General features: G+C 42.8%; 1 protein-coding gene across 1 annotated transcript; it reads left to right on the top strand.

The window, feature by feature from the left end:
- Positions 1-1,856: 1,856 nt before the first annotated feature.
- fstl3 (follistatin-like 3 (secreted glycoprotein)) lies at positions 1,857-7,631 on the top strand. The gene is made up of 5 exons (XM_024265390.2): positions 1,857-2,225; positions 2,301-2,486; positions 6,182-6,397; positions 6,472-6,699; positions 6,776-7,631. Exons 1-5 carry the CDS (start codon positions 2,156-2,158, stop codon positions 6,826-6,828), a joined length of 753 nt encoding a protein of 250 aa, XP_024121158.1. The 5' UTR covers positions 1,857-2,155; the 3' UTR covers positions 6,829-7,631.
- The last annotated feature ends 6,963 nt before the right edge of the window (positions 7,632-14,594 follow it).

The raw sequence follows: 14,594 nt of genomic DNA, 5'->3' as shown, positions 1-14,594 counted from the left end.
TTAGCGCACGCCGCTATCGCTCCATGAAGAAGGCAGAAGCTCCTCATCATCAGCTGAGAGTACGATCAGTAATCCCAAAGTCACTTCGAAGTTGGTTTACACATAAGAGGTTCTGTTGAACAGGTTTTAATGTTCTAACAGGAGTTACGATTCACCTGAAGAAGTCACATGATCACACAGTACATGAGAGCGTTTTGTGAGCGTGGGGTGTTTGGTGTTTCAGGCAAACTTAGTCTTTTTGGATGTCCTTGTGTTTACACATAATCATAAACTATCATACAATGTAAGAAATAACCACAATAAACCAAAACCAGGGAAAGTACTCAGAGATTTACCAAGTCCACACATATAGTTAACTACAGCTGGAAGAGAGTAAACGGTCTTATTGGAAACTGGAAATACGTCACACAGCTCCGTGGATTGAGTCCGTTTCTCCCACGAAAATAATTCAAACTTCTTCAAAGATATATCTGCCTTTAGTAGGTCTGGCCATGCTAAACTCATTCACAACACAAACATGGGGGTTCTGCACGGCTGTGCGGGACCGGGTGTTTTTTTGGGGGGGGGTCTTAAGGTAGCGCCACAGAAAAGGAAACAAACTCCTGTTTGAGCTGGAATTTATTGAAGACAGGACACAACTGGAAGATATACGGTATTCTGGATCTAAAATGAAAGTTTTTTTTCGCTGATTATCACTGAAAGGGTATAAACTTAGTGATGTGTAAGCCGGGGGCGGAGCTTGCAGCACAGACTCTTCCTGGAGGATCGATCTTAGGTCAGCACGTTTCCAACCGCTCGTTTCCGTGGTATGGGAGGGGCTGCTGCAGACTGTGCAGGTTTTTACAGGATTACTCATGAATGAATGAACGGATCAAAATATCGCTTTGGGGTTCTTTAAAGAGAGGAATGAGCAGTAAAATGCGTTTAAAACCTCAAAACTAGAATTTTCATGGTAGGGCCTCTTTAACACTGTAACTTTTTAACATAATTATGAATAATAAAAAGGCAGGAATATTATTCCAGAATAAATCAACTTAAACCTTAAATAACTTTCTATATTTTACTCTCCATAAAAATATACTTTGTCAAAATTATACAAGTTAGAAATGAGCGAAAGATAACATCGGGTCATTAATAACAATAAAATGATCTGGAGGGCCGGATTTGGCCCCCGGATCTTGACTTTGACTCGTGTCTTAACTGGTTTCTATTGTAGTTTTTAACTGTTGGATCTAAAGTCAGAGCAGTACTTCCTAACCTCCTCCACTAGATGGCAGTAGAGCTCTCAGCCGTGTTGGATGGTGGCTCTGTTTCTTCACCTGCCTCATCTCTGAGGTCTGTCACTGAATCTGTGATAAATTCTTCCTTAAAGAAGATATTTGATGACTGAAAACAGAACCGAAAGCCCCAGAGGGAGGATGGGTTCTGCAGAACTCGCTTGGCCCGATCCAAAGCACATGATGGAGAAACGGGCCGGGCCACCCACCGCCTCCCAGATCAGACGGCATTCCAGAGCCGCTCTGGGAACTCCACCGAAGAAGCCGAAAATCATTCACATTTACTGCCCCCCCAGCCTGAAGGGGGGGGGAGGCAGACCCACATGTGTTCTGTGTCAGGAGGTGAATGAGTGCAGGAGAACAGATGTTCTGATCCAGAGGTGATGATACACAAACATGCTTGTCTCATGATGCATCATGGGATTGACACTCATTCAGCTGTAAAATAACTTGAAGCTCAAACTTGTTTTTTCTCGTTTTAATCCTTCAGAAAAGGATTTTTTACGGCAGAAATCTTTTTTTAAACTTCCGTCCCTCACCAGAACCCGTCCAGCACAGAACTCTGCTGATCCAGAGTCCGATATGGAGTAGAACCTCCTCTGGTTTCATTCCCTCCAGACCCGAGTGAGTCTGAACTCGTTTGTGAGGTCAGCCTCTGCTGCTGGGGGGCACGGAGCGTTTCCCAAGTCTGGAAACTGAGTCAGAGTCAGAGTGGGTCCTGCCCTGGCTCGTGACTGGCTGGCTGGATCGCCCATCCCAGCTGCATAATTCCATCAGGCTAAATATTTAGACAGAGGAGGACCGACATCCTCCATCCACACCAGCCTGCTGCAGGAGCGCTGATCTGATCTCACCTGCTGCTCGCTGACTTCATCACCATGAGGGCTCTGGGCTTGATTTTGGGGCTGACTCTTTCTCTTTGTCAGGTTGGGAGGAACCCAGCGTGCGGTGAGTGAGCTTTCCGTCTCAGACACACATGCAGTAAACCAGACGCCTGAGTCCTGACGCTGTGGCTGTCTGCAGCGGGGATGTGCTGGCTGCAGCGCAGTCAGGACCAGCGCTGCGACAGGATGCTGATGAGCATGGTGAGCAGAGAGGAGTGCTGCTCCGGGGGCCGTCCCGACACGGCCTGGTCCAACACCAGCCACCCCATCAACGAGGTCAGCCTGCTGGGCTTCCTGGGAATCGTCTCCTGTAAACCGTGCAGAGGTGAGCGGACCAGAATCTGAAGTTCAACGTTTCTTCTTCATTTGACACTTTTGAATCAAAAGTGGAGCATTTGTGGAAAGCTTTCCCAACACATGATTTCAGGTTTCTCAATCTGCAAATGAAAAATCAAGTCTTTGACCCCTTAACCTGACAGCCTCATTTATATCAAACGATGAGTCCCGTTCGGATCAGCAGCTGAGGTTCTGGTCGTGTTTACAGAGTCATGCAGTCAGAAGGACTCGATTCCAGTCACCTCAGAGTCCAGAAGCCTTTAGAATAACAAGCTGTTTTCCTCCACTGACAAATTAGAAAATGCATTCCTGCAGCCAGGAATTCGTGCCACATGCCCAGACGTCTGGGCTTCATAGTGTGGGAGGGTCGCACGCTTAACTCGATTGGCCCGCGAACAAAAAATCATCAGTTCTGGGAGAAATTCCCCAAATTCCGTCTGAGCGTTCCTGTTTTTCCTTTCAGAACAGAAATCGGATGGAGAAATCTGGACAAAAAGGGAAATAGAAAACAAAATAAGATGTCTGGGAGCAGCAGTTCTTAACAGGACCTGTTCTTATATGCGAAAATTAAGATAAAATCATCCTGTTTCAAATTTTCACAGAACAAAGGCTGATGTGAACGTATTCTTTACGATCCAAAGCCTGATTGAATCAGGTTAAATCAGTCTGGGTGCAGCAGTTCTGAACAGGACCTGTTTTTTAGTGTGAAAAATACAGTGTAATGTTCCTTTGGTGCTCTCGCGAATCAGACACTAACTTCAGTGTCACTGTTTACGGAAAGCTTTAACACGTGTCAAAATAAAAAAAAAAAACAGAGGCTATTTACTTTAAGGGTTAGTAAGTATCATTTAAGAGGTCTTTATTGTTTTGAACAGGTTAAAGCTAAGGTGAGATGTTTCAGTTATTGGAGTAAAATTAGGGAATCAATTGAGTGATGAATTAAAATTAAGTTCTTCACTTTTGCAGTTTAAAAAAGTTTAAAACGTAAATGTTTGAATGACTACAACATACATATGTAACTTGAATTAGTAAATTGTTTTTTCTTTCATAATTATTTCTTTTTTGATCAGCAGAGATATTGTTTAGTGTTCAAGGAGAGGCATTGAATAAGCTTAATAAGCTTCTGCCTATTCCTTTTTTTATTGGTTGTTTGTTTTTTTTATTTGTATATTGTGTTAATTGTACAAATGTGAACTACACCAATAAACTTGATACTTGATACTTGAAAAAAAAAATAATCAAGGCGCGGGGGCCGGATCCGGCCCTCCGGGTGATTCTATCCGGCCCTCCAGATCATTTTATTCTATTGTTATTAATGACCCGATGTTATCTTGTTCTCATTTTTAAATTGGATCATTTTACAAAATATATTTTTATGGAGAGTAAAATATTAAGTTATTTAAGGTTTAAGTTGATTTATTCTGGAATAATATTCCTGTTTTTTTATTATTCATAATTATGATAAAAAGTTACAGTTTTAAGTTTTAAAAATTGACATTCTGCAGCTTTTTGGACTATTTTGGTATTTACTAAGATTTTTTAGGCTGTTTTGGAGTTTAGCTAATAGTTCAGCTACATGCTAGCTGTTTTGGCTAATTTAAGCTTTTCTTTTTATGTTTTTTGGGCTGTTTTGGAGCTAGGCTAATGCTTAAATACTAGCTGTTCTGGGTAATTTAAAATTCTTTTCAGTTTTTTTAGGATATTTTGAAGTTCAGCTGTTTTTTTCAGATAAATGCTCACCTGTAAACAACCATGTGACCTCCATATAACTCACCTGAGGCTCCACCCACTTTTTGTGCAGCCATACACAGATCTGTTATGAAAACACGGCTGTCTTCACAGAGCCAGCACTGGGCATAGGCACCCTAGGCGGCCGCCTAGGGTGCCTATGCCCAGTGCTGGCCACCTGCTGGAGGGGGTGCCATATTGCAAAAATTTTTTTTTTTTTTTTTTTCACTTATTTTGTATAAAATTTTGTGCTTAAGCTAGCTGTGTGTGTCGGGGAATGTAAAAGCAGGAAACAAACCCTCATGGACAGGTGTAAGAGAAAAAAAAGAGTATAAAAACTAGGGATGCAACGATACAGTTTGCTCACGGTTTGATACGTACTGAGCAAGAAGAAATAAACCCTGAAATCCTACCCTTCCACAGATGATGATTTATTTTACAGAAACACCATCACCAAATTCAGATTTTTCCAAGTGCACAGTTCTTGGCTCTTATTGCAGAATCACATTTAAATAGAACTCTTGTAAACTTTGAAACATTACAACGTAAATGAACTACAACAATTTAAGCAGTTCTCTTACGTTTTGACGGCTGTCAGTCAATTTTGCAAAAAAATTAGTATGTTGGTTGTTTTTAGCATTTAGCTAAACCTTTTATCATCCGACTACCATAGGAGGGGCAAGGTAGTTTCTGGCAGGGAGGGGGAGAGTGGGCGGGGTTTTGTTTGCAGTCGACACCCTTAAGGCACCTCACAGGTACTGAATAAATAAAGTGCATATTGTGAAAAATGTCGTATTGAATTTTTGAACGAGTCTTGTACGGTTCGGTTTTAAAATAATGTCGCATTCCTGGTAAAAACAGACTCAAACAGCAGAGGCTTGTCTGTTCTATTTACATTCGATTGCTTGGAAATTACCCCCCCCCCATTTCAGTTGAAAAATACTCTTGATTTTGGTCGTAAAAGTATAATTTAACTGGCAATCTAGTTTGTTTGTTTGTGTTTTTTAGTTTTTTTCTCTTCTTAAACCCTTAATAATGGAATTCTTTAAACCTTGGAGACGCCGTCGAAACATCAACAATTCTATGAATAATTCATAGTAAATGTTAGCGCGGTGGTTAATTAGCGCGTTGGTTTGCTAGCGCGGTGGTTAGCTAGTGCGGTGGTTAGCTGGTGCGGTGGTTAGTTGGCGCGATGGTCACCTAGCGCGGTGGTCACCTAGCGCGGTGGTCACCTAGCGCGGTGGTTAGTTGGCGCGGTGGTTAGTTGGCGCGATGGTCACCTAGCGCGGTGGTCACCTAGCGCGGTGGTTAGTTGGCGCGGTGGTTAGCTGGTGCGGTGGTTAGTTGGCGCAATGGTCACCTAGCGCGGTGGTTAGCTAGCGCGGTGGTTAGCTAGCGCAGTAGTTAGCGCAGCTGCCTTGCTTTGCAAAGGTTGAGGATTCGTGGGAGAAATCTTACTATCCTGATAACATTTCTTTTGTGGTTATTATTTAATTCTTGATCATTAAAATAAATAAAGGTAACACTTTAGAAGAAGTGCTGCAAAACACTCAAAATAATCTTGACAAAGTTAGTTTATACATTTGTTAAGCTTGTAAGGAGTTTAATAGCCTTTGTAGACAGTGGCCTCATTTTAGATGTTAATTAATCTAAGTATGTTAATAAACTTCATTTGGTGCTAATAAATGTCTTACTAACACTATAAACACATTAATAATGTTTGTTAATATGTTAATAAAGCTTGTTGTTACTTAAATAAATACTTATTTGAACACATTCAGGTCTAACTGTCTAGAATACGTTCAAATAAGTTTATTTTTTGCGGTTATATTCTTGTGTGTGAGTGCGTGACGGGGTGGAGAAACCCCGTTTGGCCTTCGGCGCCATGCAGCCCTGGGCGGGGCCTGGCTGCAGGTCTGCAGTCGGCTGCGCTCAGCTGTGGCCGTGTTTCCGCAGACACCTGCGACGGCGTGAAGTGCAGCTCTGGGAAGGTCTGCAGGATGAAGATGGGCCGGCCGCAGTGCGTGTGCTCTCCAGACTGCTCCCACGTCTCCAAGAAGCACGCCGTGTGCGGCAGCGACGGCGTCTCCTACAAGGACGAGTGCGCCCTGCTGATGGCCCGCTGCACGGGTCACCCCGACCTGGAGGTCATGTACCAGGGCGAATGCAAAAGTAGGCCACCCGCCGCCGTCCGCTGCCTGGACGCGCCTGGACGCGCCTTCATCTCCAACGTTCATGTTTTCCAGAGTCCTGCTCCAACGTGGTGTGTCCCGGGACGCACACCTGCGTGACCGACCAGACCAACAGCGCGCACTGCGTCATGTGCCGCACCGTGCCGTGCCCCATGCCCGTCCAGTCGGAGCAGCCCATCTGCGGCAACGACAACATCACCTACCCCAGCGCCTGCCACCTGCGCAGAGCCACCTGCTTCCTGGGACGCTCCATCGGCGTCCGCCACTACGGACACTGCAACAGTAAGGCCGCCCGGCGCCGCAGCCCGCCGGCCGACCGGCGCCGAGCATTTCTGCTAACGTCTCTGTTTGTGCGCAGGTCCTCCTCGGAAAGCCCACCCCTTCGAAGCCAGCGAGGAGAACTCATTGTAGACGGAGACGACCCCGTGACCTCTGACCCCCTCCACGCTACACACCTGTACCTGCTTCAGGAGTACATGCTGTAAATACAACACAGGACTATTTATTACTGGAGGAGGCATCAAATCTATTTATGGTTTCTATTTTCCTCCCAGTAACAAAGTCGTAGATTCTTAGATGTGAAAAGATCTATTTATTGTGTGCGGCCAAAAACAGCAGCATCAGCGCTTTGCAGTTTCACGGCGTCCCACAAACAAACAAACAAACAACAATGATAACGATGTTAATTGTTGTGGAGAGCTGATCCCGCTTCACAGTCCGCTGTTTCCCCAAACCGGACAAAGGAACTTTAGTTTCTGCTGTGCACGTGCACGCTCTTCTCCATCCTTCCTCCTGGATCCGGTCCCGAAGCCTCGCCGGGGAGTCACGTTCCGTCTGGTTCTGTTTGTGAAGACCAGAACCGCCTCTGCTGGACTTGTGTGGGCGGAGTCTGTCCTGGTTCTGCATCATGCGTGGATCCAGGTCCGTGCACCACCTGACCCACCGGAGGGCGGGTTTGTCCGGGACCGGTCTGCGTTTGGATCAGCTGACGCCTGCCTGGAATCGGAGCACAGAACCCGTTGGAGTGTCTAAACTCAAAGCAGATGTCTGAACTCTGAACAGCTTTAGAACAGTTACACGAGTCTTCTGTACATAAAGGTTACCTGTATCTACCTTTGTATCTACTGTGAAATGTGAGGCTTCACTGCATCGACATATTTTTGTATTTTTGTACTGCCTTTCCAAATCAACATAAAGGATTTATTCAACGGTAATTTCTGCTTTTCATTTCCTCACTTGCTGAACTTTTTTCCTCCATTTGTCTGTAGAACAAACAGTTTCTGAAGCGTTTGGTTCCTGCAGGTTCGCGGCGGTTCAGACGCCAGCCTTCATCAGGCTGTCACGCGGCGCTCGCACGTCCTCTCCCGTGCGTGCAGACTCGACCTCTGGCGGGGTCACGCACAGAATCCGTCTCCTCCCTCGGCGGAGGGCTGGAGCTGCGGGGTCAGGCGGAGGAAGGCCTCGCCGCTCAGGAATGAACGTTTGGAATCACGGAGTGTAAAGTACCCCTTGTTTTTCTGCTCTGCAGCATCTGGTTCGACTTTAGGGAGATGTTTATATTCCTGTCCAAGTACCCTTTTATTACGCAGCGACGGGAATTCCATGTTTCTGCTGGCTTGAACGGGCCACAAAACAATGCTGCTGCTGCTGCTGCAGATGAAACCTCAAAAATTCATTTTACAGAACCGTTCCCGTCGATGTTTTCCATGTGTTCCGTCCGACACCACGACTGAAGGCGGATTCTGGAAGTTTGACTGTTTCTGTGGAGCCGAGACGACCGGACTATGTCACAGATTTACAGTCCATCCTGCTGTCAATGGAGACACAGCTCATTAAAAATGATATTTTTATTTTTCTAATACAAATGACAGTCAGGATAATGTTTAAGTCGCTAACCAAATATGACATCTTATTGTCCAAACCTCTTAAAGATTCAAGTGTTCCACATTATAAAACACATCAGAGTTCCACAACATCTGATCGATTCTAAAGAACTGAAAATGGTCATTTGTTGAGTTTGTTGCATATTAGCTGGATAAATAAGTTACTTTACTTCAGTTACTTAATGAAATTATAATTAAATTACTTTACTCGTTCCCCGATTTAAAAAGTAATTCACTACTTTTTACTTTATTTGACTTTTTTCTCCTTAAATTCTCAAAAAGTAAAGCTAGCATACCGTACTCTCTGGAGTATAAGTCGCACTTTTGGGAGAAAATTCTGACGTTTCAGAACAAACCTGCCAAGCCCAGCATGGCTAAAAAGAATAAATAAATACAGTAATACTAATCTTTTGATCTGTATAATACAAATGGAAAAGTTTAAGAGGAAAACAAGTAGATTCTCTTCCATGTTGGTTTTGGACGACACTTCTTCTTCTGCTGCTGTAAGTAGCAAATACTTCGGATGCGGCGCCCTCTAGTGGTTGTTAGAGGAAACAGCTGCTAAAGGACAACCAGTTTTACTGGGAAAATAACAAATATATGAGCTTATTTAAAAAAAAAATGAAAAAAAAACAAACACAAATAAGTCGCTTCTGAGTAAACTATGAAAAAACTGCGACTTATACTCTATAAAATACGGTAAATAAGATCCACTTCTAGAATCCACACGATAAAAACATAGAAGCTACAGACGAGAAATCAGTTTTTTAGTTTCACCTCCAGCTGCTTTTATTTGATTTTATGCTCCTTTTGTAAAACACTTTGATTCTTTCTGGGAAAAATGCTTTAGAAATAAAGATGTTCTCTTCCTTCTATTTTAGAGTAGAATTGGTTCATCTCAAGCCTGAAAGGGAGTGGGAGGAAGTACATTTATATAATCCCATTCTGTTTCGACCGTATCATTTCCTTTACGTGTATTATCATTATCTGGTTCATAATTTCTGATCAGATATTTTTATCTTTCCAACATGGATTCAGGTTATTAGGAATCCTCAAGTAACAATAAATCACACGACGATTAAAGAAGATATTACAATATTTCAGACTTTGTCATCGCGTACGCAGATCTATCCTCAAAATTCCGGCTTGGAACAGACGTCTGCTGGTGAATTGGAACCAGGAAAAAAAAAATCACCAGGTGAAAATGAGGAGTACAGTATGTGTGGGCAGGTTGTTCATTGGCACTACGGCAGTGGAAAGCAGTTCATCTTCAGGACATAACTTTTACTTATCTGAGATGTTTTTACATTTATTTTCAACAATCTGGAAATAATTAAAATATCTCCAGTAGAATGTCTCTACTAATTCATTTACATCTATATTTCCGCTCACACTTTTACTTTGACCGATCTCCAGCTGTGCATTAACACAAACATCAGTAAATCTGTTTTTTTAGTTATCCGTTTTATTTCATGTAATCAACCGACGTCAGAGCCACTGTTTACACATTTGTTTCATGATGGATTCACTGCACCAGAATGTGAGGAATAATGTAATGACGGTTTCTGTAGTCTAGTAATTGTAATGTAATTACCAAAATTTGAAATGTGATTCATTAAATTACTCTGTTATTGACAAAAGTCATTAAATTACAGTAATTCGTCACTTTGTAAGTCAATGTTTCTCAATGGTTTTTGTAATGTTTTGGTTACTTTATTAAATTGTAAAGTTTCTGCCACTAAGCCTGTGTTTGAGATCTCTACCAACACTTCCTGACGAAAAAATCCAGAATTACTATTAAAAAAAATAAAGATGGCCACTTTACGTATTTTACGGTAATTTTTAGAACATAACACCTGCGATATAACTCTGCTTTAGACACTTGAAAATGGTGTTCTCCTTAAATGCTTCTAGCGTCTCAATGTCAGAGTACTGACTGCACTTCATCTCCCAGCAGCCCCAGCTCACAGTTCCTGGATACCGCTCAGCTGACTCTCACTTTCCAATCACCCACCGGACACTTAAACACTGCAGAGAGCCTGACTCGGTGTGAAGTATTGTTTGTGTCGCTCAGCCTGCATTACTGAGCGTTTCTATCTGGATCTGATCTTCTGGTTCTGACCCAGTTTACCTGCTTTGATCTACACTGTCCTGTTCTACCCAACGTCTGATCTGACCCGCTCACTTCCGATCAGGAGTCGACCGCCCTACCGCTGCACCACGGCCGCCCATGTTAAGAACACTGTTTTCCTTGGAGCTGGTCTTTGAACTTCAGGAAATCCTTCTGGATGCAGAAATGCTGGGAGTTGATCCCAGGAAGATCAGGATGAGGGCTGCCTTTCCAAAGGAATGTCCATCCAAACATGTGGGCTGAGGCTGGAGCTCTCACTGCTGATGGGTACGCCTTCTTTGGGCTGAAGACTTTTATGACCGCAGAGTGAATCCATGAGCAACTTCAGAGCCATTTTTATGAGACTGAACATGAAACCTTAAGCCTGCTGGATCGGCCTTTCTGTCTCTGAGTCCAAACAGCCTGAAGGCGTTAAAGTTCGTCTGGGTGAGTCAGCGTGTTGGAAGCCTGCTTCCCTCCTGCTCACCTGTCATGACCGCGGCGTGAGTCACACACATCACACCTACGCTTCCGGCTCGGTTGTTTACAACTCCACAAACTAACTTTCCAGGGATGTGTAATCAGCATCCGAACGTCAAGCCTCTTTCTCAACGACGTCCACATGGTTGCGTTTCCTCCAACACGCCGCGTTCCTTCCAGCATGTTAGCAGCCAGGATTAAGATCTGATGTGATGAAGCAAAACACTGGAGTGTTTCTGAGACCACCCACTCTCTGGATCCCACCGCTGGATTGTAAACAGGTCCGCTGCACAGCTGAAACTAATAGATTTCAGATCTGTCTTTCCATCCAGCATCTCCCTCTCAGACTGTGTTTTCCCAGGTTGCTATGCTACTCAGAGGTCTTTTCATTTGCCACATGTGTTCTATATTTTACTGTGACAGTTGATTATTATCCAGACATAACAGCCCACACGTCGGCATGATCTTGTCATAGATGTTTTAAAGATCTTAATAAACTCCTTCCTGTGCCGATGTGTTGTGCAGCCGAGGAAAGTCCAGGCTTCCACGCCGTGAGTGATTGTCGGGAAGAGGACGCAGCGTCACAGCAGGACTTCTTTCCAAACTCCAGACGTGTCTTCTAAAAACCCAGAGCTCTAATCAACAGAGTCCGGAAATTGTGCAATCTGTAATTGACTCCAATTATTCTGGGAGAGCTGCTTCTCTGCCTGCGTGGTCTCTACTGTTGGTTCTGGTCCATTTGATTCTAGGAGATCTGTGCTGTGGCAGATCTCTGTCCAGGACTAAGGTGAAGAGCCTGGGGACGGCATTCCTCCACGCTCCTGCCGCGGTTCTTACTCATCTGTTCAACTGGTCACCTGGCGCATTCACGGTCTGATTCCAGTGCCTGATACCTGTGACATGTTTAATGTTTGTTACCCAGTGGCTTCAGCTTCTGCTTCAATGAAAATGAGTTGGACTATATCTAAAGACTAGGGCTCAACGATTCATCTATGAATCGATGTCTATTCCTACGATCCATCAGATCCATCTGCCTGAGACAGAATCAAATCAATCTATGCTGGTCAAAGAATAATTTCAAAATAAGATACATTGATTATTGATCTTGGAAAATACCATCTGGGTTGAGACGTGGTCGTTTTATTTTCTTATACAATGTTAAAATGACCAAAGTCCATGACAGCAAAAAATGATCAATTCAAAATCAACGACTATTTCTGAGGAACTTGGTGTGAGTACTGGCGGCCCACAGGGCTCCATCATAGTCCTCTGCCTTTTACCTTGAACAGCTGAAGTGAAATGAATTTAATTTAATTGAAATTAAATTAATTAAAATGAAATAAATTTAATTTAATTGAAATTAAATGAAATTAAATTAATTAAATTTAATTGAAATTAAGTGAAAAGAAATTAATTGAATTAAAAGGAAATTAACAGAATTCAATTGAATTAAATTAAAAATAAATGAACTGAATTGAGAAGCTGCTTTCCCAGCTGTTTATGAACATAATGAGAACATTTATGGACGTTTTGCTGCTTGGTTCTGACAACAACAAACGTTCTGGAGCTCCGCCCACCATAGTTCCTGAACTTGACCTACTTAGTGGAGCCGTTTCAGGTCTGGAACATTAAGAGAGCATGAAGATCATTTCACACAAGCTGCTTGTTTACGGTGGAAAGTCGACCACCACGGAAATGACTCCAGCGCTCCTTGAAAAGCAGAGCGGTGAGGCGTGCTGGGTCGGAGCACATTCAGCCAGGATGAAAGCTGGACTCACTTTGACTGGGATTACGGTCAAATTATCCGCTTTCTGCTTCACGGACGGTTAGAAAACAAATGTTTTCCATCTCTGGATTGTTTTCACCGCTCAGAGCAGCATCTGTTTCCCAGCATGCATTGTTCCATGTTATTTTTCAGGTCCATGCTGTGTTTGCTTCGTACGTACACCCATATCTGGAAACGAGTATCAGACGTCAGTGATTTTTACTTCCAGTGCAACCTGAGCAAACTGATGAGCTGATCTTCACCTCATAAAGATTAAAATGAAAAAACCTGAAAAAAGAAAAAAAATTACAAATTTCCATCAAACTATTCATTAACCCTTCAATTCCTGAGCCAATCGTCTGTCTTTGTCTGTAAGGAATTCAGATTTACTCATTCAATAACTGATGGATTTAATGGACTAAATATGTTCTGGATAAAAGTTGTTTCTAATGCCGTTTTGCTGCTTTTTAATCCAATAATTTCTTAGCTGTCACTTAAATCTTTCAGGCTTTATCATATTTTTGTCTTAAAATAGATTAAATTCATTTTATGAATGAATCCAAAAGTCTTTTTTTTAGCTTTTTCTGTTAAAAAACAGCAACAATCATAACTGATTTTAAACATTATTATTAAGAGTACTGTTCATGTATACATGAACCAATCAAACAGAATAAAATAACTCATAACACATTTGGAAAAAGCTTTTAGAAACAGCTGATCTGAATCAGGAATGAATCGGTTTTCATCCAGAGACTTTGCTGACATTTCATTAAAAAAAGGCAAATTGTTGAAAGTATGCATAAAGTAATGAATCAGTCAGGTTGAGATGATTTAGATCTGATGTTAGTAGTACTTAAAGGAGGAAGAATGACATAAATAGAATTTTATTTGTCACCGATTCAACCAAATGTTAAAAAGTTCTCTTTGGCCGATGCGACATTCATCCAACAAAACAATCATCAACTGTCACAACTAAAATAACAAATAATACACAAACAGAGCATCATTCGGTCACTAAAAGCAGGAAACTATAACCAGTTACTTCTATACAGAAAGTCCTTTAGTCATTAAAAAACACACCATTAATAAAAGTGCTAATGTAGTTTTGTTTTTGAAACCAGAAAAATTGAAATGACCTGACCTTCTGCTTCATCTTCCGCTCTGGTTGGTTGCCGCCTGCCCCGACCCTCACCAGGACCCCGACCACTCCGGTTGTTCTCTGATGCCCTCATGCTCGTGTTTGACCTCTGCCTGCCTGACCCTGATTTAGCTTTGTAGACTTTTAGCTGTGCTCCAGGCCTCTTCTCCTGTCTGAGCTGATAGAACCGGCTGCTCTTGGATCCAGCGTCTGCCCGTTTGTGATATTAGAATTCAGCCCACGACCAATCGAGAGAGAGAGTTCTGCTTGTGATTGACTCGACTTCAGTTTAACATCGGATGTCCTTCCTGACACCACCCTTACATTACCCGGGCCAGGGACCAGCACACAACTGCACTAGACCAGTGCTGTCCATTACGTTGGCGGGTGTGTAGGTAGATCGCGGCCCATCAAAAATGCATAAACAAACAATAAAAATATATTTAAACAAAATACAGTCAGCGAATCACCGTCCTCGCCATGAGAACGTCACTTGATTGACAAAGAAAACGGCCAATCGAACATCCATACGTCACTGCGCATGCGTGTTCAACTAAGGAGAGAGAGCGTTTGTGCGCCGGGCTAGGTCGCGGAGGCCTGCTCCGGCCTTCAGAAGCATTTATTGACGGAGACACTGACTCAGCCATCCCGCCGCAAAAAGAGATCGGAGCCTACTCAGGCAGCAGTCCATTTTATTCTATAAAAATCTGCTTTTAATGAGTCTGTCTATATAAGTGCATAAATAGTAGAAATTGACTATATATATATATATATATATATATATATATATATATATGTATA

This window comes from Oryzias melastigma, linkage group LG4, assembly GCF_002922805.2.
Source record: "Oryzias melastigma strain HK-1 linkage group LG4, ASM292280v2, whole genome shotgun sequence".
In the NCBI taxonomy this organism is placed as follows: Eukaryota; Metazoa; Chordata; class Actinopteri; order Beloniformes; family Adrianichthyidae; genus Oryzias; species Oryzias melastigma.
The sequence above is the reverse complement of the archived record's forward strand: the minus strand, read 5'-3'. Positions and strand labels throughout refer to the sequence as shown.